Genomic DNA, 22120 nt, shown 5'->3' on the forward strand with positions numbered 1-22120 from the left:
TTTGATTGAATGCCTGTGTGACAATTTAATAGTTAGAGTATTTTTTTAAATATGATGTTTTTAATCTTGTTGAACCTGGGGCGTATTTTCTGACTGTAACTGTCAGTGCAGTGAATTATCAATGGGAAGGAATGAGTGAGATTTTGTACGGTTATCAAGTTCCACCCTCTTCATACAAGTTGTTTCATAAACTATCAGCACACATACTGAAGCCTTGGTGAAATTCTTATCAGATGTTGTACTGTAAGATCATGCGATACTGGGATTTGTTCCTCTTACAACTTAATGAATATCACGGAGGAGTGTACGCAAGCTGCTCCAAAGGTTTTTTCCCCCACTTCTGTTTATTTTTAGGTCCTTGACATATTTTATTATGTGTTTTGGCGCTATAACATTTTGGAGTTCTTTAGAATATAATCAATCTGATCTTAAAGTGCTCATGACATTCATATATTTTGTTTACTCATACTGCTGTCATAGATAGCTTTGACGTCACGACCAGAATACGTTCCAGGAACCAGATTCAAACACATGTAGCCATGATCATCGAACCTCAATATTCTGAGGGATGACTCGACTTAATATTGTTAATATTGTTTCATCTTAAATAGGGGTTCAGTTGCAGTTGATATTGTCTTTTGAACAATGAGATGAGAGGAAATAACAACTTAATCTCATCAAGTAGATCTCTTTGTGTTTAGAAGGCCATCAATATATACACTTTCATCACTCAGTGCATACAGCTAACAAATGAACATAATTTTCTGGTTAAAAAAATCAATAAATAATCACATAATGTCATTTGATTAAAGTTATTACAGTATGGAGTGAGGCGCTGATATTGCTGAGATTGCTTTTATTGTAGATGGTAATAAAGATGCATATTTTGAGCTTATTTAAGATTTTTTTCTATTTTTCAAAATAGATGAGTAGGGAGTAGTATAAAATCTCACAATTCTGTTTCGCTGAGGCTTTCCAATAGGAAATAGGACTATAAAAGACTTGCAAGTGATGGGTAATTCATGAACTTGAGTTCTACCATTGCCATGGGTAAACTACACATACAGTAACCTACAATTCAAATTCAGTGACAACAAATATCCAAAAACAACCAATGTTGTCATGTTTGCGCATGTCGGCATTGTGGCAGCTACCAAACTATGCAGAGAACAGGGACCAAGTGCAGGTTAAAGTATATTTGTAATAATTGTGCAGAAGGTGTTGACCAGACAGAGCAATAACACTCTCAACAGTTGCAAAGCTCTGACAAAGGGTGAAGCACTTGAACTAAATACTTAGGGGATACCTTAAACATCCTCTCCTGCAAAATACTGTAGTTTCACCCTCTCTAGCAACTATAGATGCATCCAAGGAGGGGAGGGTGTTGCCTCATGGGAAAATGAGAAACAAGTCCTTATACATAAGTGCTGTTTCTTTCTCACAATTGTTAAAGCAGACCTTAATGTCCTGTCACATCTGTCAGAGGGAAGAAGAGGAGAACTGTGATTGTGTGGGATGGAAGAGGTTCTTAATAAGGCTGCTGGCTTTTGGGGGGTCAGATAAGCCAACATAAAACCCACATAGTCAATCTTGGATCAGACGTATTCTGAAAAACAAAACATTGAAATTTTGAAGGAGATGTTAGTGTTTGAAATAAAAAGTTGCAGTTAATTGGGTGTTTGACCTCAGCTACCGTGGCTGTCAAAACCACCCAAAATTGAAAGTGTATGAATTCAAAATTGAGGCTGGAGTACATAAAAGGAACATGCATCACGTGATGAACATGCACCAAAAAAAAAAAACCCTTTCAACTACTTGAATAGTACTCAGTAGAGTGTGGAACGCTCCCAAAGCTGAACAATGCTAAAAAATACTAAACTTGTACATCTCCAATACTATTCCACTCCAGTCCTGTAGGTATCAGTAGGAGTATTACAGCATAGTAATCAACAGCCACACACGTTTTTTTTTCACCACAACTCCATCTGCTGGACCTCGTGGTTCACTGCCCCATATGGCCCTAATGCAAGTAGACTGTAATGGTGTAAAGTCACTGCTATATTTCACCTTTGTCCTGATGTGCACCAACACTGAATGCATCATTTATTGGCCCATACACTAAGTGTGGTGGGAATGTTTTTTGTGCTTTCCGTGGCTTGATTTGTTTTATTAAAGTGTATTTAAAAAATACTCAATCTATGTATACATTTCACGAGGTGGCATTAACTTACTCTTACACCCACCTTTTATTACGCAGGATCCTCTTTGACTGACAACCTCTCAGTCAGTAATTCCCTTGCCTTTGACTTTATTCAGTCATTTGCCATTTCATATGCTGTAAAGCGCGCACACACACACACACACACACACACCTTAAAACCTTTTCACTCTGACATTATTATGCTGTGCGATGTGGCCTTTTGCCTCACAGTGCTGTAAGACCTTGATAGCCTGGCAGTTTGAGGTCCGCGAGGGAGGGGATGCAATAATATATCTGTGTCTGGTCTGCTGCTAACATACCTACTTTTTGTGCACATTTCCAGTAATTAGACCAACCAGTGACTGTACGACTCTGCACGTATTTCCCAGGCTAAATCCCTGTCATCCTTAATTTCCCCCAGAAACTGGCTACAGCTGCGGAGAATTTCCAGATGGAGCATCTGTGGAAAGATGAATTTGAGGTAAGGATGAGGAGCACTGTACCATGAGAAGTGGAAGGTTTTTGATTTGCATGGTTTAGTTTTCTGCCTATAAATCTGACCTCAAGAGATGCACACACAAACAAGTCATGCACATCTATTTTGATCTATTTCATCATCTCAACTGCTTTATTATGGCTGCTTAAAGGGTGACGCTTACAGTGATTGCAGCTCCATCAGTAAATATTGCACATTATGACACATTAGGAGTCCCATTTCAGAACCCCCTTGTGTCTCTGTACAGCATTAAACTAACTAATGGAGTATAAGTCATAATATAACGCTTGTTCTTGTCACATTATAGTGATGTTTTTCTCTGGTAATGTGCTTGTTTGCAGGATGATGAAATTGCGTACTACAATTCAAAGGACAGCGTGAGTGCTTGTTTTTGTTCTACCCACACCTTATGGACAAGAGTACTGGGGCACATGGCCACTACAACAACAGGAACCATTTATAGTGTCGATGCCCTTTTGATTTCAACACCATTTTGCATAACAATGCACCATATAACCTTTAACTGTGCAGGCAATGTTTTAAGTCCGATTTTTAACGGTCATACAAGTTTAAAAATAATTGAAGCACTCTGGAAGAAAATGAAACATATATATTATTAATAATTTTAAATGAAAATTAAAATTAATTGTAAAGAAACAATGTGATCTTTATGAGCAAGCTAATAAAAAAATCATTATACTGCAGAATTATGACCTAGATGATGTAGATGTGTACCCTGCGATTGGCTGGCAATCAGTCCAGGGTGTAACCCGCCTCTCACCTGAAGTCATCTGGCGACCCTAATGTGGATAAGCGGCATAGAAAATGGATGGATGGATGATGTAGATGTCAATAAAAACCTGAACAACAGTATTAAAGAAACAGAAGAATTTACACAATGCAACATTTGATAGACTATAATGACTAACACTGACTTGTCATTAATTCAGCTAATATGGGAGATCCATATAATATAGACAGTGTTAGAAATCTACACATACCTGCTTTTGTGTACGTGAAACTTGAAAAATGACAAATCTGGTCTTTTGGACTCTCTACTTAAGCACTTAATGACTGAGCCGTATGCCGAGAGCATGTTTTCATTTGAGTTTCTCTGGATTCTGCCTAAACCCGCCCAGTGCAAACTATGGAAGTGAATGCCTTACTTCTCCTGTTGTATAATCTCCTTGGTATGAACGCTGTTACATGCCAAGCTTGAGCTTGAGTCTCGCGGATACTGCATTGGCCATACGCACCACCTCTTCCTCGAGGTGCCAGCCAGTGTGAGGTCCCGCGACGACAACAAAGCCTCTGGCCAGGCCTGTAGCCAGATTTTTGGCTATTGGTGATCAGCCAACTTCTGGTTGCGCCTACATAAATGCATGAGTGCCACACATGTGTCTCACCATACCTGGTGGACACGGCACAGCAGGGAGGCAACCAAAGACACAGAGGATTGGTTCAGCCTCTTGGGAGGGGAACAAGGGTGGCTGGAATCCATGGCCGACATGGAACGGAGAGCAACCGATGGAAGAGCATACTAAAGTATGCTCCCTCCTTGCTGGAGGAGGATGTACTTTGACCTCCGGGGTACACCCAGAGCTCCGCCTCTCCACAATACAGGCACAGATTAAGATGCAGCCGTCAAATCCTGTCTGTCTGCAACAGGCGACTGGCTCCCAACTGTATGGGTTCATCCCCGCCGAGGGCCTCCGTAGGGAGTTTGCTGATGTCTGAAGGTGTGATGAGGGGATCTGGGTGATCCTCTTGAGCAGCTGGCACCTCCAGCCGTGGAGCGGCAGTCATCTCCACTATGCATTGAAGGGTGCGCTCCCACAGCCGACCATCCAGCCGAATGGAGAGAGCAATAAGCTCCTCCAACGTCCTCGTCCTGTGCAGCCAGCTCATCTTGAAGACGGGAGATGAGGCTCCCCGGGAAGCTGCAGCAACCTATCCCTTCCGATAAAGGAGGGAACACTGTACTCAGTGTTAAAAAGTATTTTCACTGAAATACATTTTAAAATATGTGGCTCTCTCGGCCAAAAAGATTCCCGACCCCTGAAATAGATGGTAAACACAAGTACCAGGATGATTGTGTCTCGTTCAGGAATGGTGGAAATGTCATGGTCTGGGGCTACATGAGTGCTGCTGGCACTGGGGGAGCTGCAGTTCATTGAAGGAAACATAAACTTACTCACACTACATTGCATCTTATCATATGATGCTGTATCAAATTATATTTGATATTGTAATCCTACAGCATCAGCATTACAGTATTTACAAATATGTTGTATTGTTGGCAGTATATTGAGTTTATTGTACTACATTTGTCTATTTCCCAAAAACATTGACAGCAGAAGTATTATCATTGTTTTAGTAAAAAAATAATTATGATTCAGGGTTCTAAACTGAGCCCCTGCTTGACAATTTAATTCATTAAGGTGTGTCCCAAGACTTTTGTCCATTTTACATCCGCTGTCATTGAAGCGACTCAGATGTGAGCCAGTGAAAAAGGTTGTTTCTTGTCCTCCCTTTCGCATCCTCAATATCCTTCCTTCATCCTCACCTCTTCCACTCCTGTGTTTTGCCTCTTTGCTTTCATGCAACATCTTTTGCTCTGCCTCTCCTCCAAGGCTCTTGTCTTCGCCGCCTCTAATGCATCCCTCCTCCCACCCTCTTTTTTGCAGGTGAAGAGGTTTCTGCCATGTTTCTACTCTAATTGACAGATGAGATAGATGAGCAGGCTGCACAGTTGCTTTATTAGGAAGCAAGTGTTCACACATGCTCTTCCTCCTTTTTCTTTCCTCCCGTCACCTCCGTCTCCATCCTGCATGCCTTTCTCCACATTTCAGTGCATGTTTCTTCATGTATTGTCACATCCATGTTGATACCATTGATGCCAAATTGTCACAATGTCATCAAGTAGAGTTATCATAATCACCTCTAAAGACACAATAGAGAAGCATTGTTAGGGTATTTGAAATATCTAATGGTGCTCTATTTTCTACATATATTACATGCTTTGCAGCAGGTTTCAAACGTTTTTTTGTTTTTTTGTTTCTTCCCAAGCTGGATGCAAATGAGACAGAGGGACGGAAATATCGAATCCGCCCGGACTTTAAGGAGGACCCGTCATTTAAGCGTCTGACAGACCACAGTCACACGGCTGTGCACATTCCCACCGACATCTATGATGGCTGTGAGTGCATGCACACACTGTGGTAACCATGGTTACAGCTGACACGTATAACTCCATTAGAAGATGATTGCAATTTGCAACCTTGCCAAATTTGCCTTTGGCTTAATGGATTTGTTCAAAAAAGAAAGTGATGAGGATGATATAATGGTATTTAGTACAAGAGATAGATCAAAATAGTCCAGTAGACCAATAGACCAGTCCAGGGTGTACCCCGCCTCTTGCCCGCTTGTGAGGATAAGCGGTTAGAAAATGAATGAATGAATGAATGTCTCCTTAAACATTTTACTATTTCTCAATACATGCTTAGCAAATTTTCTAGTTTATTAGAAGGCTCTAGGTTTCAAAGTGTGAGGTGAGCCTCTCCTGGGAGGCACCAGAAGCCGTAAACTTCGGACCATCTATCTGTACTATAGGGGAGGCTAACTGTGCCATAATGTGCAGGCCCCTGCTCTAGAATAAACTCAATGTTACCAGGATCATTTAGAATGGTGTAAAAGATTGTGTTTTCTCAAAGCTTAATTAAGTTTAAAATGCATTTCAGAATGTACAAATGATCACTGAAAACAGTGACTATCCTTAATCCTTATGCATTAAGGATCTTTGGCCACTTTTTCATCATCCATTCATTCATTTTCCTCACAAGGGTTGTGGGGGTGCTGGAACCTATCCCAGCTGTCTTGGGGCGAGAGGTGGGGTACAACCTGTACTGGTCGCCAGCCAATCACAGGGCACATATAGACAAACAACCATTCACACTCACATTCATACCTATGGACAATTTGGAGTCGCCAATTAACCTAGCATGTTTTTGGAATGTGGGAGGAAAACCCATGCACACACGGGGAGAACATGCAAACTCCACACAGAGATGGCAGAGGGTGGAATCGAAACTGCGTCTGCCTGCGTGCCAGCTAAAATATACCCTCTAATGAAACCTGAATACCTGAATAGCCTTTAACGACTGCTGAAATTGAAATCGATAGTGTAATTTAATAGTGCTACATGAATTTCCTAATAATGAAAAACATGATTGAATAAAAATAATGTGTCATTTTCCACATGGATGAGAAAAAATAATCCACTGCTTTAAATATTTAAAAACTATTATTGCTAGCTTTCATACTGACTGTTCAATGGCTTCAATACATTTTCTGTACTCCACATGCACGCAGCTGAGTTTGCAAATGTGATATCAAATAGCACATTGAGTATTCCTCAAGCCTCGAATATATGGTGGCCATTTCTTAGTTATGAAGAATATCAGGGCTGTTTAAATGTTTAATGGCGCCTGGCTCTGTGAGAGTGTTGAGTTATTTCTTTTATTCTCTTAGTTGTCTCCACTACAGACTAGATTTTTTTTTCTTCCCCCATCTGATACATTTTTTTTTTGGTTTAACAGGGTCACACAAAACAAATGTCAATACCACCAAACCGAAAAAAAAATCCTATGCACTTAGCATTGAAACATACATATGTACAGATTATCACAGATTGGATTTAACTCGGAAACGCATTTATTTATCATTGTTTAATTATGTGGTGATATCGGCACTTTGCAAGGTTCACAATCATTTGGTTTGAGTGTCAGTGTGCAGAAATGTAAAGTTGTTGGAGGGTAGCCGTCTCAGGAGGCTAATTTCTCCTGGTGGGTTAGATCTATGTGAGACTGACTGGCTTACAGCATTCATTAATTATCTCTCCGTGAGATGTCAGCACTCACAGGAAAGGGCCAGCTGACCCAAAAAAGTGACTTCCTCAGCAGGGTTAAAGTCCTGCTGAGGACCCGTTTGGCCTCAAGGTTAACAAACGTCACCTTTTTCTTCAGACCCTTAGACCTAGGAAAACTGAACGATGGATCAGGTGTCCGTTGATGTCAAACTTTTTGATTTTTTTTATTTGTAAAAGTTCAGGCTTGTTTGTTAGCTTGTGTTTGAACCCAGTGTGACTTTGTTTTTGTTTTTTGTCATTCCTCTGACAAATCCCTGGTTAGATTCTGGGCTGGGTGCCACAATTCCTCACACACTCAAAGATGTTGTGTATTGCTTTCAAGTAATGAATTTCAGAGCTGCTGGAATCCCTCCAAGACGGAAAATGATCTGTATGAGATGAAAGTATCGGTGTGTGTGTGTCACACACTATGATATTTATCGCTTTATGGCAGGGGTCTTCAATTGAAATTGAGTAAGGTCTGTGTATGCAATTTGTTTTTCACAGTGATGGTCCAAACCTTATTTTGTCTTAAATTGCATCAAACAGACTAGCTTATATCAATATCAAATGTAATGAAACCTTGAACATCACCTTATTATTTCAATACAACACTAAATTGCATCAAAAAAATGTGACCAGGTTTTACATAAATAATAAAAGGTTGGACTGTACATACAATGAATAAGTACAAGAGGCTTACTTAAATAAAACTGCACAAATTTCTCTAAAAAAATATAATTTTTTTTTTATAAGTTTCTCTTTAATAGTACATCCTTCTTATTGTTATGGTGGGTGGATGTGGATTCCAGTGTCTGGCAGAAATAGTAACACCAAATCGCCTCAAAGCTCACCAAAAGAAACCAAAAAAAAAAAAACAAGGTGACAAGGTGAGAAGCAAACATAACATAATTTAATTTAACTTAACTTAACAAAGCATGGGAAAATCAAAGCACTTGGAAAGGCAATTGTAAAATTTACAGCAATCACAATGCGGGACCATAGGAAGCTAAAATACTTGTCAAAGACATCAAGCAACTGGATATATATTGAAGATGACACCATCTTGATTTGATGCAGCTTGCCGTCATCAACACTCGACTAGGAGAATGGAAACAGCTGAAGCTTGTTATTTCCATCAAGTAATCGGGTGCCCAAAGGTTTTTTTCTTCTTGCTTTGTAGAAAGTGTCAACATTCAACCATTTTAACTTTACATAGTGTAATTTATTTCCCACATTTTTGCTCGTAGTTTTTATGTTTAATTATATTTCTCCAATGTGCCACAGTCCAATAACAAAGGATATGAGTCAATTAATTGGATAATTGATTAGTCATCGATTCATCCATTCATTGTTCCAGCTCTACAATTGACTACAACAACACAACAATATTAACGTAGATTGTGCCAAATTCAACAATATTAAGAAACATATTTAATGTATTGATTATCACCAATACCTTTTTGATGAATTTATATACAGAAATTACTTCAATCAAAACCTTCAAGTAAATCGGGACGAATGTTCCATAAGAATGCTCCGCAATGTAAAGGCTTGGAAACCGACTTGCTAACTTTTTCTCTGTGGAACAAAGTCTGTTTACGTTCTCATGTCATGGGGACCTTGTGCGGTCTGGCTCCCATAAATCAAGCCCCCATAAGGGAAAATCTTTGAATTGATGGAGAGGCTATTTTGAAAGTATCTGTGAATACGCCATGTTTGTGAAAATCAAATGCCTTGAAACACTGCCTTAAAGTTAGAAAAAAGGTGGGAAGGTTAAAGGTGGTGTACAGTGCAATTGGTGAAAGCCAAGCATGTAAATTTCACGGGGGATAGGGAGGTCATGGCCCCCGCAAAAATCAGATCCAGCCAATGTAACCCCCCAAATATAATCACATCATTCTGATTTAACTAATATCGAGTTCATTTTCTTTATTTGTATAATTTGCCAGAAAAACAATAGCATATTTAATCATCCGGTAATTTAACCTTCCCTCTGAATACTAACTACTGTGTCATTGTGGCATAAAGTACACAGCTCCAACAATGCCAAGTAAATCTCAGTAAAAGTATCACAGTGTACTGTATTTCTAATACAGGTCTGCCAAATTAAGTTAATGATTCAATAAATAAATAAACAGGCAAATAATTGAACCTTCCGGTGGTAGACCCAAAGTTACACCCGTGGTGAAAACACATTGAAGAAACGGATCAGTCTACATATGTCACACATTTTGGACAGAGTGGCCACCTTAGCCAGAGAATTTATTTTTTTATGCCTGAAGAAAAAGACGACATCCATATGCTGTTGAGACTTCAACTTCCCCCAATTTGAGCTCCACCCTATAAATGTTCCAGGAATAGCCTTTTCTCAGCTGGGGGAAAATTGGATTTTCTGGGTAAAGTAGGAGGCAAGGTTTATGAAATCACCTTGCACAGGCAGGCAGAAGCATGGGACGGCTACTGTAGGCTGGAAATAGATGATAGACGGATCATAACGGCCACATTTGTTTTGGTAAATGAGGGAAGAAGCAGGACTAAAGAGTTTAAATGACACAATATAGAGATCGAGATAATAATAAACATTTTAGAGCATTTTCAGCAAATCTGCCCGGTTTCTATTGACACAAATACGTTTATAATTGCTGTAGATTGCTGTGGTGTACAACTGCACTGCATCACACTAATAGTAAACAGGAATGGAGAGCCAGAGTGTTTAGGTTATTGCATTCAGTTGCACAATTAATTCATCAGTGAGTGCACATTCAAAGCGATGCAGAGTTCTGCTGGAGAATACATTAGTGTCATTGGCATTATCGCTGACTTCAGGCTGCTGTGTCTACTACGAGGCAGAGGAGTTTAGCTTTAGTATATATTTCTTGTTTTTTTTTTCTCTCTCCAAGCTATTTCACTCTATTCCACTGTAGCCTCGCACGATCAGATTTTTTTTTATTATACGCCATCGACACTAACATATTATATCTCCTCTTTTTCCTTTTAAGAATTCACCATTTAATGAGGCAAATGCCTACTGTGAACTAACACACACATACACATATGTTTTAATTTAGAAACAATAAAATATCCATGGTTATACTGACGCTTAATTTAGCTCATCCCTCTACAGGCATGCATACAAATGAGAAGTGTTTGCACATCAGTAAGCACGTCGCAATCAATAACGGAGACCGATGTATTTCACACTTAGCCAGGCACTTATGGAAGTTTAAGTTCATGCACACAGAAGTTCATTTAAAGAGCACAGACCAATTTAAAAAATACAATAACTTCAACACACTGTTGAACGGAATTAAAAGGAAAAGGAAAAAGGAAAGGAAAAGGGGCGTGTGGGGTAAGAGTCTGATCCAGTTCGGGGCAGCGAGTGTTGTGTCCCCATCCATCATTGTGAGTCTGAGGTGGATCTCAGCGCTGTCAAGGTGCTGTGTCATTGCATCCATAATGCCTGTTGCCTCTCACAACACACACTATCAATCACACACATACACACATACAGAGGTTATCAGGTGTTTCAAGGTAAAAATGAACAGGTCAATTTATGTAAACTTGTCACAAAATGAATGTGTTTACTTTTCAATTACACATTGGGTTTTGCTTGTGTTTTTTTTATGCATGGCATTTTAGCCACCATTGTGCTGAATGAGCTAAATTGGACGGAGGCACTGGAGGAAGTGTTCAAAAGAAACAGAGAGGATGATCCCACTCTTCTGTGGCAGGTGTTTGGAAGCGCTACCGGTCTGGCTCGCTACTATCCAGGTAAGGAATGAAATACAACATGCACACACATGAAAAAAAGGTCAAGGTCAGCGAACTGTAACCAGGACACTATGCATCTTCAGCAATAATTGTACATACCTTTACAATTCTGGTTCTGAGGAACCAGTAATATCTATAATAATACGTATTTTCCAGATTACAGGTCACATCAGTCAAAAATGTGTCACAGAGAAGAAAGAAACATTCAAGTAACAGTGGACTGTAAATAGCTTTTTGTGTATTTTGTTCTTAAAACTGATTGGACATTAAGAAATGCATGCAATGAAGTAGATTCCCAGGGAAAATATGTTCTCTTGCTGGAAATGACATCATAACAAACATTGGATGCTTTGGATGGGGACACGATTTTTCTCAACACATTCACTGTGAAAATCTAAATGTATTAAAGCCATCATGAAGTTGCTGTCAAAGTCGAGATGCAAGTTATTGATGATATTATCAACGCAAGGCCAAAATCATCAAAGTTGATCATTAGTCAGTCAGTAATATTTCTTCAGAACCAATGATCCACCTTACAACATAAGAAACAATATTAGGATGTGTTAGTGTTTTATGTTAAGTGTATGTTTTGTTGTTTTTTTTAAATAGGTGGTCATCAGCGTCACTTCCTATTACTTTGGTTATAATTATAGACTGTCCTTAGATACGATAATACAGTGAATACAGTCAAGACTTTTGAATTAATCAAAATCCCAACTCCTTGCTGTGATTGCACTATACAAACCTTCTATCATCTTTGCTTAAGCCGCATAGTATTTTCTATTCATGAGGTTCCCCGTGTGGCTTCACAGTAGAGGATTGTGTGCAATATTCAGGGATCATCACTGGTTTTGACTTGTTTTTTGTTTTTGTTTTGTTGTTGTTTTTTTTTTAAACACTTAGCATGCAGGAAGAGCAGTCATATCTCATGCGTGCTTGGCTGCTTTCATACCACCTGTCCTCACTAATGGCAGCACATAGAAACGAGCCAATGATTGTGCAAGCAATTAAATTCAGCCAGCATCTCTGTTGGTTACTCCCATGAATTATATTTATGATGGTAGAATGTAATGTTACGTGAATTATAACATTCAATTCAACATGTGTGTAATATTACCCACATGTCTGTCTGTTTTGGTCACTGCTAAGTTGTCCCCTGTGTCGTAAATAAAATAGCAATTAGTGGTTTATTTCCTACCGCGGTGTGAGTAATGTGTAATGAAGACTTTTCTCCTCTCCCTCCCTCTCTGAAGCGTCTCCCTGGATGGATGCTCGTAAGACGCCCAGCAAAATTGACCTGTATGATGTACGCAGGAGACCTTGGTAAGACATACAAAAACATCATTACTTTCTCCTGGTAATGGCTCATTTCACATTTAGGATGCTGCTTGTTGGTTTGAATATTCACACACAAGATGATTTTTTTTACATGCATAATTATATACCGTAAAATGGGGTTATAAGCGACGGCAGGGTAATAGGGGACAATTTTTGGGAAAATGTTTTTTGAAACTCCCTTATAACCCTGTTTTACGGTATGACACAATTTTATTTCTTTTAGAGTTTCAGTGGGATAGTATTTGCATCATTACACTGACTATATTTTTATATAAAAACATAATTATTAAAAAAAACATTAAAAATACAATTTGTGTTTATTATCGGATTTCTTCAAATAGTGATGCAAAGCATCTTTTTATATTAAAATGAGAGTTCAAATTTATTTGGTTAAAATTCTCACAACCACAATATTTTTCTTGTGACTTTAATAATGTAATGAGTCCTAAAATAAGACATCGGGTCTAAGTTTAAGTGAGCCGTTCTTATCACATAACCAGAATTAAGTAAAATGGTCTTGATACAAGTTTAAATGAAGCCAAATGCTCTTACAATATTCTTAAATTAAGCTACAATTTGCCTGTGTGAGGCTAGATTGGAGCAAAATGTTATACATTTTATATGTAAGAATACTGTTGTTTATTGGTCTTCAACAGAGGTATTCCCATAAACAAACAAACATTTACACCTATATGGACAATTCTTAGGGTTTCATGTTGAAGAAGCCAGAGTACCACTGCTGGGATGAAATGCATTATGGAAAGACATTCAGCTTGTGTATTGTGTCTTTCTTATCCACCCTTTGACTGTTAAGTTGACGTGTGATGAGTTTAGCATTATTTGTAAGATGACAGTCAGTCAGACTGTATCATTGACTATTGACCTCTTGCCATTTTTGACAAGCTCATTGTGAGTTCGCTTATAGCTCACGACTGGCTCCTGCCAAAGGATGAGCTACTATTTCCTCACTGACTCGAAAGCAGCATGATATTTAAACAATTTGTAGTAGTTCCGCAGTAAAGCAGATGTCATGAGTTTTTGAACATAGCCATAAATTAGCTGCACCACTGTATAACCTGCTGTTTTCAAAGTTTAGGGATTTTTTTCTGTGTATGCAGGTATATCCAAGGAGCTGCTTCTCCCAAAGACATGCTGATTCTGGTGGATGCGTGAGTTAACTTAATAACCACATTGATCTCTGTACTTCTGATTTCCCCTGATTCTAACATATTTCATTTTTTATTTAGCTCCTTATTATATCAACCTGTCTTTTCTTTCCTTGCAGGAGCGGTAGCGTGTCCGGCTTGACGCTCAAACTGATCAGGACCTCTGTCAGCGAGATGCTGGAAACGCTGTCTGATGATGACTACGTCAACGTTGTTTATGTAAGTGTTGATAGTGCAAGTCAGGTCATGCAGGTAAGGAAACACTTCCACAAAGGTAGAAACTCCAGACTCAATTTAGATGTGCTTGTAATTCCAATGCACGAATGAAGACACCACACACACTACAATTGCTGTGTCACACAGATGGATGTTTCGCTTTTTGTCTGACCTTTCGGCACAAATTAATGATGAAAACCGAGGTTGCATGGCTATATGCACAAACGTAAAGGAATGGCACACTCGGCCAAACTGCAAGAACTCAAAGTGTATGAAGACCTAAGATCCAAGGGGAAGTCAGGGGTCTTACCCAGCCCTTGATTGATTTTAACTTTGTATATAGTGTGTGTGTGCTGTACCGTTGCTTCTGAGGAAATTAAAGCCTCAAACGGGAAAAACCACTGGAACCTGGAAGAAGTCATTCTTCATCTCTCTATTGCCTTTCCTTCTCAGCATCTTACCAGTTCCATTCATCTTTTTGAATTAGTGAACAATATTATTGTGCACCTTTTGACTGTGTGTACAACAATGCAACTTTTCTCATTCTTCTCTCCTTTCACTTTCACTTTTTTCATCTACCAATCATTTTACACTTTTTCATTTATCTTCTTCTGTTTATGTCTTGAAAGACCCAATCAGGAGCCGGAGTGGCGTGTAGATATGTGCCCATGGAGGCATTTTTGTTTGTTTGTTGAGATGGGCCCAAGGATTGGAGCTGACTGCTTATACACCCTTGGGGAAGGTTTGTTTTTGGAAACAATACATTGTTTGTCTCAGTGGACAGTGATTTGGCAGATTTGCAGTCTTCAGCATCCATTACATACTTGTTTGTGTTTCCAAGAATGGCAGGTGGAACACGTAGAACAAAATAGAGAAGATTTATATACAGTATTAGTGTACGTTGTGTTTTATGATACTTACCATCTAAATTGAGTTTGTCTCTTCTGAACTCTTTATCATGCACAATTCAGACTTCAGTGACTCATTCAGTAAGAGACCAATCTATCGCAAGGTTTCTGAGGGAACTTATGACAGAAGGGCATTTTCAGCATTTCACTATGTGATTGACACGTGGCATTGGGTAGGCATCAAACTTTCCTAGATGCTGCATCTCATCTTCCCTCATGAGCGGTGATACCAGTTGTTGAGACACCCGGTCGGATCGCTGGCTGATGGGCTGACTGCCTTTGAGGCAAATGGCATGCTTGACCAGTGGCGTCTACCCTCAGGCACCCTCTGGAACACTCACTGAGCTGCTTGGTTGCATCGACCCTTCTGCTTGGACATGGTGTACTCATGGTGGAATGCAGAAGTCCAATAACAAAGCATCGCTAAGGTTCAGATGGGGGGGGGGGGGGTTACTTGCATTATGCACTATGGGAAAACTATATATTTTTAAATGTTATCATATTGGTAGTTGTGTATTTCCTAGCCAAGTTTAGCCTTCTTTGTAAGATGACACCATTAGTCATTGTTATGTTGAGTAAAGACCTCCTGTGATTTCCAGTGGGTTGACAAGTGTGCCGTGTGTTCTTTGTTATTGGCTCCTGCCAAAAAATGAGCAACCATATCCTCACTGACGTGCGAGCGGCACAGTATTTAAATTCATGAGCAGTAGTTCTAAAGTAAAGGAGATGTCACAAGGTTAGAACATAGCCATAAATTAGCCGCAGTGTTGAAAGTTTAAGAAAAAGGTTGTGGCTTATACACCGGAAATTGCAGTACATGAGAACATACAGTTATGCAATTAAAACAACATATACTCTAAGTTCATCCTTGCTTTTTTTCCTCCTAAAAGTTAATTTTTAATGAGAGCAATTTGTGTGGAAAATGAGCCAAGAAATTAATTTTCCCGGTGAACATGTTTCTGTGGACATTGCTGTATTTTAGCATTAAACTGAACTTTGTCAGTGTTGTCATGACGACTAGTAATGACTTCTTAATAGTCCAAGCTGTAATACATATAAGTGTAGACGTAGTCTGCTTAATTGCCTTCATCCCGCCCCCTAATAAATCAATTAGCAAAAGGCAAACAAATGGAGGTTGTGCTCATCAGAACTCATTTTTCTGCTCTGTGTCACCCTCTTACTATGTCTCTTTCTTCCACGGGCTCGCTCATACACACCCAGGACTAATGCACGCCACCTGGAGGTGTTGGAACTTGACATTCAATCATTAATCTCTAATGTTAGCTATGAATCCTCCCTCATTAACAGGAGCCCAGGGACCAGGTTGGCATTTGGTCAAGGAAGACACACACACGCACACTCCCACGGCAGCTGTTGTAGGTCAGAGGAATGTCTGTTGGCTACTCCTTCCCATTCTTCATCTTTACTCCTCTTTCATGTGTGATCTCTTCCCGCTACATTTTATCTATCCAGCCTGCTCAGTTAGTTTGGCTGTGTTAGCTGGTGTCAGTCCAGTGAGCAGTGCCAGAGTGCCAACTGGAGCATGGAAGTGTTCAGCAGCATTAAGGCCGGAAGATTAGCCTTCTGTCTTGTGTCATCACTAATCCAATCTTGGAAGGCCTGCTGCCTCAAACACAAAAATCCAACTAACTAGTAAATAGAACTATTTGGAAGAGGACAGGTAAAGAAAACTTGGTTGAATGTATGTGTCATGAGCAGATCAACAAGATGTTGACAGCCAGGGAATCCTTTACTCATCTTTACTATGTTTCTGTGGATAGTTTGATGCTGTTTTAAGGATTGTTTAAGGTAAAATGTTTTGCACATGATTTCTCGAGACGGCTTAACAATGTACCCAGTGTCTGAGGTCCCTCGGTACCATATCTTCCACTTCCCTTGAAGGACTTCTCCCTTCTCCCTGAACCAGGTGTACACCGCTTGTCTTTGTGTTTTCCACGCTTTGTCATTCCGCTGTATCCAGAGCCAATTCCTTCTTTTTTCCGCAGTGCTTATTATGGCTTTGATACGCTGTTGGAGGGAATGACCTCTCACTCAGATTTTCCTCAACAGACTGGTGGTAGATGTAGCAACAACCCCCCTGCATCTAACCTCCATGGCTGGAGTCGTTCTTGGATGCTTCTTTTGCTAGGTCAGAATACTTGTTTTTTTTTTTTTCTTCTAAAGCTTCTTCAACCCCATTTTCCCATGGTACTGTCAGCTCCATGACATAAGCAAGCTTTGCTGCTGAAGACCACAGGGCCATGTCTGGCCAGAGGGTTGTTGTGATTTTGGAAAGGCGTCAGCTAGTCCAACTGCATACTGGCCCATGTTCACAAAACAGTCCAGTGTGAAATGCCTTTGACAGATTAAAATCTATTTCTTTTGCTGGTAGGGAATCAGGAACACCAACCACTTTTGCCTGATGGTGGCGTTGTTAGGAATTGTAAACAAATGTGGCTTTGCTAGCAAGTAAACAAAGGAGCAGAGCTTGCGGGAGGGCAGAGGAAGCAGAGTTTGGGGGAGGGCAGAGCGCTTATCCGGCATACAGACAAGACCATATAAGGAGGTCTGCACCTCTGTGACATCACAAAGGGGCAGTTTTATGTAGCTTTTTGACACCCACAGTTTTGAGCCTTCCCCAACTTCTTTTAGGGCTCACTTCCAAATGCGCAAACCTCATTATCTGAAACTTTGGCATGGAGAATACAACATTTTAAATTAGATCACGAGAATGCAACATTTTGACTACATTTTTAGGTGAGAAAAGTGGAAAAGCATAATAGGTCCCCTTTTAAAGCCTCCATCACCTTCAACTTCAACTTGTTTCATCATTGTCATTTTGGAGCTGTGTTTGCGTTTGTTGTTCCATATTAGAACGTTTTCTAAGGGGCTTTGCTTCACAATGTCATAGCACAATTAATTTTTCCCTTACTGAACCGCAGTTCCCTAGTCGCCAGCAGCACTCAGGCCCAGACTATATCACTGCCACCTATAGGCAAGACAAAATTATCTTGCTGCTCACTTGTGTTTTAGACAATAATGACTGTGTTTTGAGTTGTCTCAGTGGAAAGTGAATCAATTCTGCTATACAAGCTGTACACTGAATATTGTAAAGTATATCCAAGTTTAAGTCCTATATTATTGTCCCTTGAGATTATATAATGAAATGGTTGCTGAAACAAACTTTTACAAACTTTAAGGCATTCAAAAATCAAGCTTCCACTGTGCCGCATAACATATGAGATCTCACTATTTGCCATACAAGGTGACACACCCTTTCAATTTCCCACTCTCATATTCTCTATTCACACATACTATACTGTTCCTCGCCCTCCCACAGCCCCTTCTTACCTCTCTGCCTCAGTCTTTTTTAATAGATTATGTGACAATGGATGCGTGTGTGCGCGTCGTGGGCCATTATGCTCACCTCCATTGTATTTGTGTGTGCACTGTAGTGTGTTCGTGACAGTCTATTTGCTTTCACCTTAATTCTGGCCATTGTGATCATTGCCTTTCAGTCAAATAGAGATGTTGTTTGTCTGTTATTGTCAAAGGAGAAGCAGCTTCAAGACCGACAAGGCCACACTAGAAATGCATGCACACCCACACAGGGTCAGAGGTCATTTTGCATCCCCTGCTTGGAGATTAGTTTATTTAGGAACTCACAGAGAAACTCTGATTAGTCGATTTGTTGTGGTTTCTTATACCTCACCTTTCCAGCATTCATTGCACTTTATGTTCTATTCAACTCATCATTCATACACTTCTTAAGTCATGAAAATCAGCACTATCATTACAGCCTGGAGCACAACCTTGTGTACAAGTGTGTAGAAGACTGCTTTGATTGTTGTTGTTGTCAAGCTGAGTGCATGTCGCATATGAATGATATGGGATGGAAATGAAACCTCCCCCCCCCAAAAAAAAGAGGGTGTGCTGCATAAGATTGTTCTTATACAGCTTTCATCTTGTTACCATGGGTACCGTGTCGTTGAGCTCCAAGGATGTGAAGCAATTAGCAGGCCTTGATGAATGTATCTGTTTTCCACTGGCTCATAACAGCCAAGGCCAGGTGGGAGTGTGTGTGTTTCTGTGTGTGTCCGTATATGTACCCATTCAATGTATTTCTTCAACACATATGTTGCACATTTGGTAATTTATGCAAGGGTACATGTTTATTCCGCGACCCTGATTCTGTGACGAATGTGCATATAAAGTGGTATGAAAAAGTTTGGGGACCCCTGATAATTTTCAAGATTTTCCTTTATAAATCATTAGTTGTTCGGATCAGCCATTTCAGTGAAATACTATATCATATAGCAGACCAAAACAGCCATACATGGTGCATAATTTTGGGCACACCAACAGAAAAATGGTTTTGCATTTCCTCACTTTGTTCCTCAGAGTGGAACAGCTGAAATCTCTCAGCTAACTTCTGTATCCCGCCCCTAAACCACGATGTTGAACAATGTTTGCTCTCAGGTCATTTGGCAGTTGTTTTGAGGCTACCAGGGTGCTACCGTTCATATACAATACCTTGTGAATACCTTTGAATACCTTTTCTCATGATTGGCTTCACTTGTGTATGCAGGTTTAGATTCAATGAGTTTACCAAACAAATTTTGCGTTCCAATAATTAGTGCTAAAGGAATTCAAATCAATTCACCTCTCATTTATCATTGCGTTCATCTGCTATATGAAATATTTAACTGAAATAACTGAATTTTTTTTAAAACCTTTTCATATCACCGTATGACTAATTACAACTAATTTTTTGTATGGATGTTTATATTGAAGTCATAATGCCTTGCTGTTTTGTCACAGTTCAATACTAGGGTGAAGAAGACGGCGTGTTTTGACCATCTGGTTCAAGCCAATGTGAGGAACAAGAAGTTGCTGAAAGACGCAGTCCAGAATATCACAGCAAAAGGAATTACAAACTACACAAAGGGATTCGAATTTGCTTTTGAGCAGCTCTCTGCGGTAATATTTGATATTATTTTAAATATTTTACTTTACTCTTACTTTGGTATTTTGTTGTTGCTTTTGTGTAAAACTTTTTTGTTTTTCTTTTCATTTGTTCACAAACAAATTATTCAAAGACAAGTTAATGTGTATGAGCTACTTTGGTATATTTGCTATATTTTTAATTTGCAACCAGCATATTACTTTCAAAAAGGAGTTTTTGTTACTAGTTACTTTCCCCAAAATTTTATTATATTAGTAACAGAATTACTCCTTATTAAATGTAATTAGTTACCATGGAAAGTAATTTATTGCATTACTCTTTTGAAACACTTTCAAATACGTCAAATATTTTGGATTTAGCATTTTAGCATTTTACTTTTGGAATACTAATTTAATTGATTAACTGTTACTGGACAACAATAACAACATTAGTAGAGTAAGTAACAGAAACACTGTTTAATCCTTTCTTTTATTCAGATTTGTTTTTTTTTTTTTTTTTTTTTACATAAAATGAATGCCATTATGAGATTTCCCGCTAATAAAGTTTATCAAAACAAGTAGCTAAGACAAGACAGTACTATTGTCTTTTGCTGCCACCTGCTGGACTAATGTGTTACATAAGTTGAATGCCCCCCCCGTTGCTGCACAGTTACAGTTTAAATTGAGCAATTTTATTATATAAAGGTGTCAATTGAATATAAAAAAACATCGTAATAGCAGAATAAAAGTTATATTAGCATAATGCCTCAAACCTCTACTTCACTTTCATATTTTCCTTGAAATGTTAAGTAAACTGCAAAATGTGGTATATCTATTGCCAAATTTCAACGTCATTATGACTGACATCTCAGTGTTTGCTGAAAAAATATCCTAATTATACATGTTTGGTACCAGGGTATGTGCAATGTATCCAAAATCCCAATAACTGCCATTTTGGCTTTGTTTGTTTTTGCAACCAGACTAATGTGAGCAGAGCAAACTGTAACAAGATCATCATGCTGTTTACTGATGGAGGAGAAGAACGAGCCCAGGCCATACTGGAGAAATACAACGCAGACAAAAAAGTATAAGAACACACCCAATGCGCACACACAACACACACATCATACCACAATCTGAAAACAACTCAGAGAAAGCCTTTCCCAATTGTATTATTTTCTTCAGTAGTATTCATCACAAATGTTAGTTGCTTTCACGTTTTATGTTGCTTGAGATTTGTGGAAATGCTTCCGTTTGAGCTTTTTGGAGCTCCCCTTAGGCTAAACCATCCACATCCTTCCACTTTTTATGCTGATAAAAGCCACAAACACTTAACACTTCATGTGCTGCTTACCTTAAAGGCAGCACACCTAATGAAAAGCTCAGAGTTCATGTCTTTAAAATCTCAATATGAACCTCATTAATGGGAAGCCATGTGCAACGTTATGTTTATGCAAATAATGTTAGTATAAATCTGGTGAATTATGGATTGGATTTTACACTAATACTGAAGTTACTAATACTTAATGACCTGATTGCTCATAATCAGTTAATTAGGCCTGTTATTCTTGATACATCTCCACAAAATGAATGAGATTAATCATGCAGTTTCTTTAATATAACATTGTAGGGTTGTATGATTAATAACTATTTGGATGCCCTTTATGGGACATTGAAAGTTAATTGTTAGAACCTCAGCCTAATTTAACAGTGTTATTACTGGAATGCAATATTTTATCATATTTGTTTGATATTGTTCAAAATTGGCTTCTAAATTCATAGAGAATTGCACTGAATTATATTTAACAAATAAAAATGCAATTAATTAACATCTTATCTGTTTTTTTAACACCATTGTATGTTGCTTTGTCTGTATGGTATTAATATTCTAGGTTAGAATCTTCACCTTCTCGGTTGGACAGCACAATTATGACAAAGGACCCATTCAGTGGATGGCCTGCTCCAATAAAGGTGCAATACAATGCATATTCACACTGTATACAATTCTAGGGAATGAGATGAAAATGCTGAACGGGGGTGGTGGTGGGGGGCTTCAACTGTTCCGTCTACTGATGGACTTTTTGTATGCAATTTTTAATACAGGTTATTTCTATGAGATCCCTTCTATTGGAGCCATACGAATCAACACACAGGTAAATCTTTATTTTTTAT

The 22120-nt window shown here is 39.0% G+C and overlaps 1 protein-coding gene across 8 annotated transcripts in view; it reads left to right on the top strand.

The window, feature by feature from the left end:
- The window catches only part of LOC131130920 (voltage-dependent calcium channel subunit alpha-2/delta-1), a 76589-nt gene that overhangs the window by 27144 nt on the left and 27325 nt on the right, over positions 1-22120 (top strand). For all 8 annotated transcript variants that reach the window (XR_009130121.1, XR_009130122.1, XR_009130123.1 and 5 more), the window contains exons 4-14: positions 2622-2681; positions 3038-3073; positions 5766-5895; positions 11245-11376; positions 12630-12699; positions 13833-13883; positions 14000-14099; positions 19826-19984; positions 20929-21033; positions 21841-21919; positions 22052-22101. Coding sequence is in view for 5 of the 8 variants with exons in the window: in XM_058075074.1 (XP_057931057.1) it covers positions 2622-2681; positions 3038-3073; positions 5766-5895; positions 11245-11376; positions 12630-12699; positions 13833-13883; positions 14000-14099; positions 19826-19984; positions 20929-21033; positions 21841-21919; positions 22052-22101 (972 nt within the window). In the remaining 3 variants the exon portion in view is untranslated. The remainder of the gene's footprint in view (positions 1-2621; positions 2682-3037; positions 3074-5765; positions 5896-11244; positions 11377-12629; positions 12700-13832; positions 13884-13999; positions 14100-19825; positions 19985-20928; positions 21034-21840; positions 21920-22051; positions 22102-22120) is intronic.

The sequence above is a fragment of the Doryrhamphus excisus genome, chromosome 6, assembly GCF_030265055.1.
Source record: "Doryrhamphus excisus isolate RoL2022-K1 chromosome 6, RoL_Dexc_1.0, whole genome shotgun sequence".
In the NCBI taxonomy this organism is placed as follows: Eukaryota; Metazoa; Chordata; class Actinopteri; order Syngnathiformes; family Syngnathidae; genus Doryrhamphus; species Doryrhamphus excisus.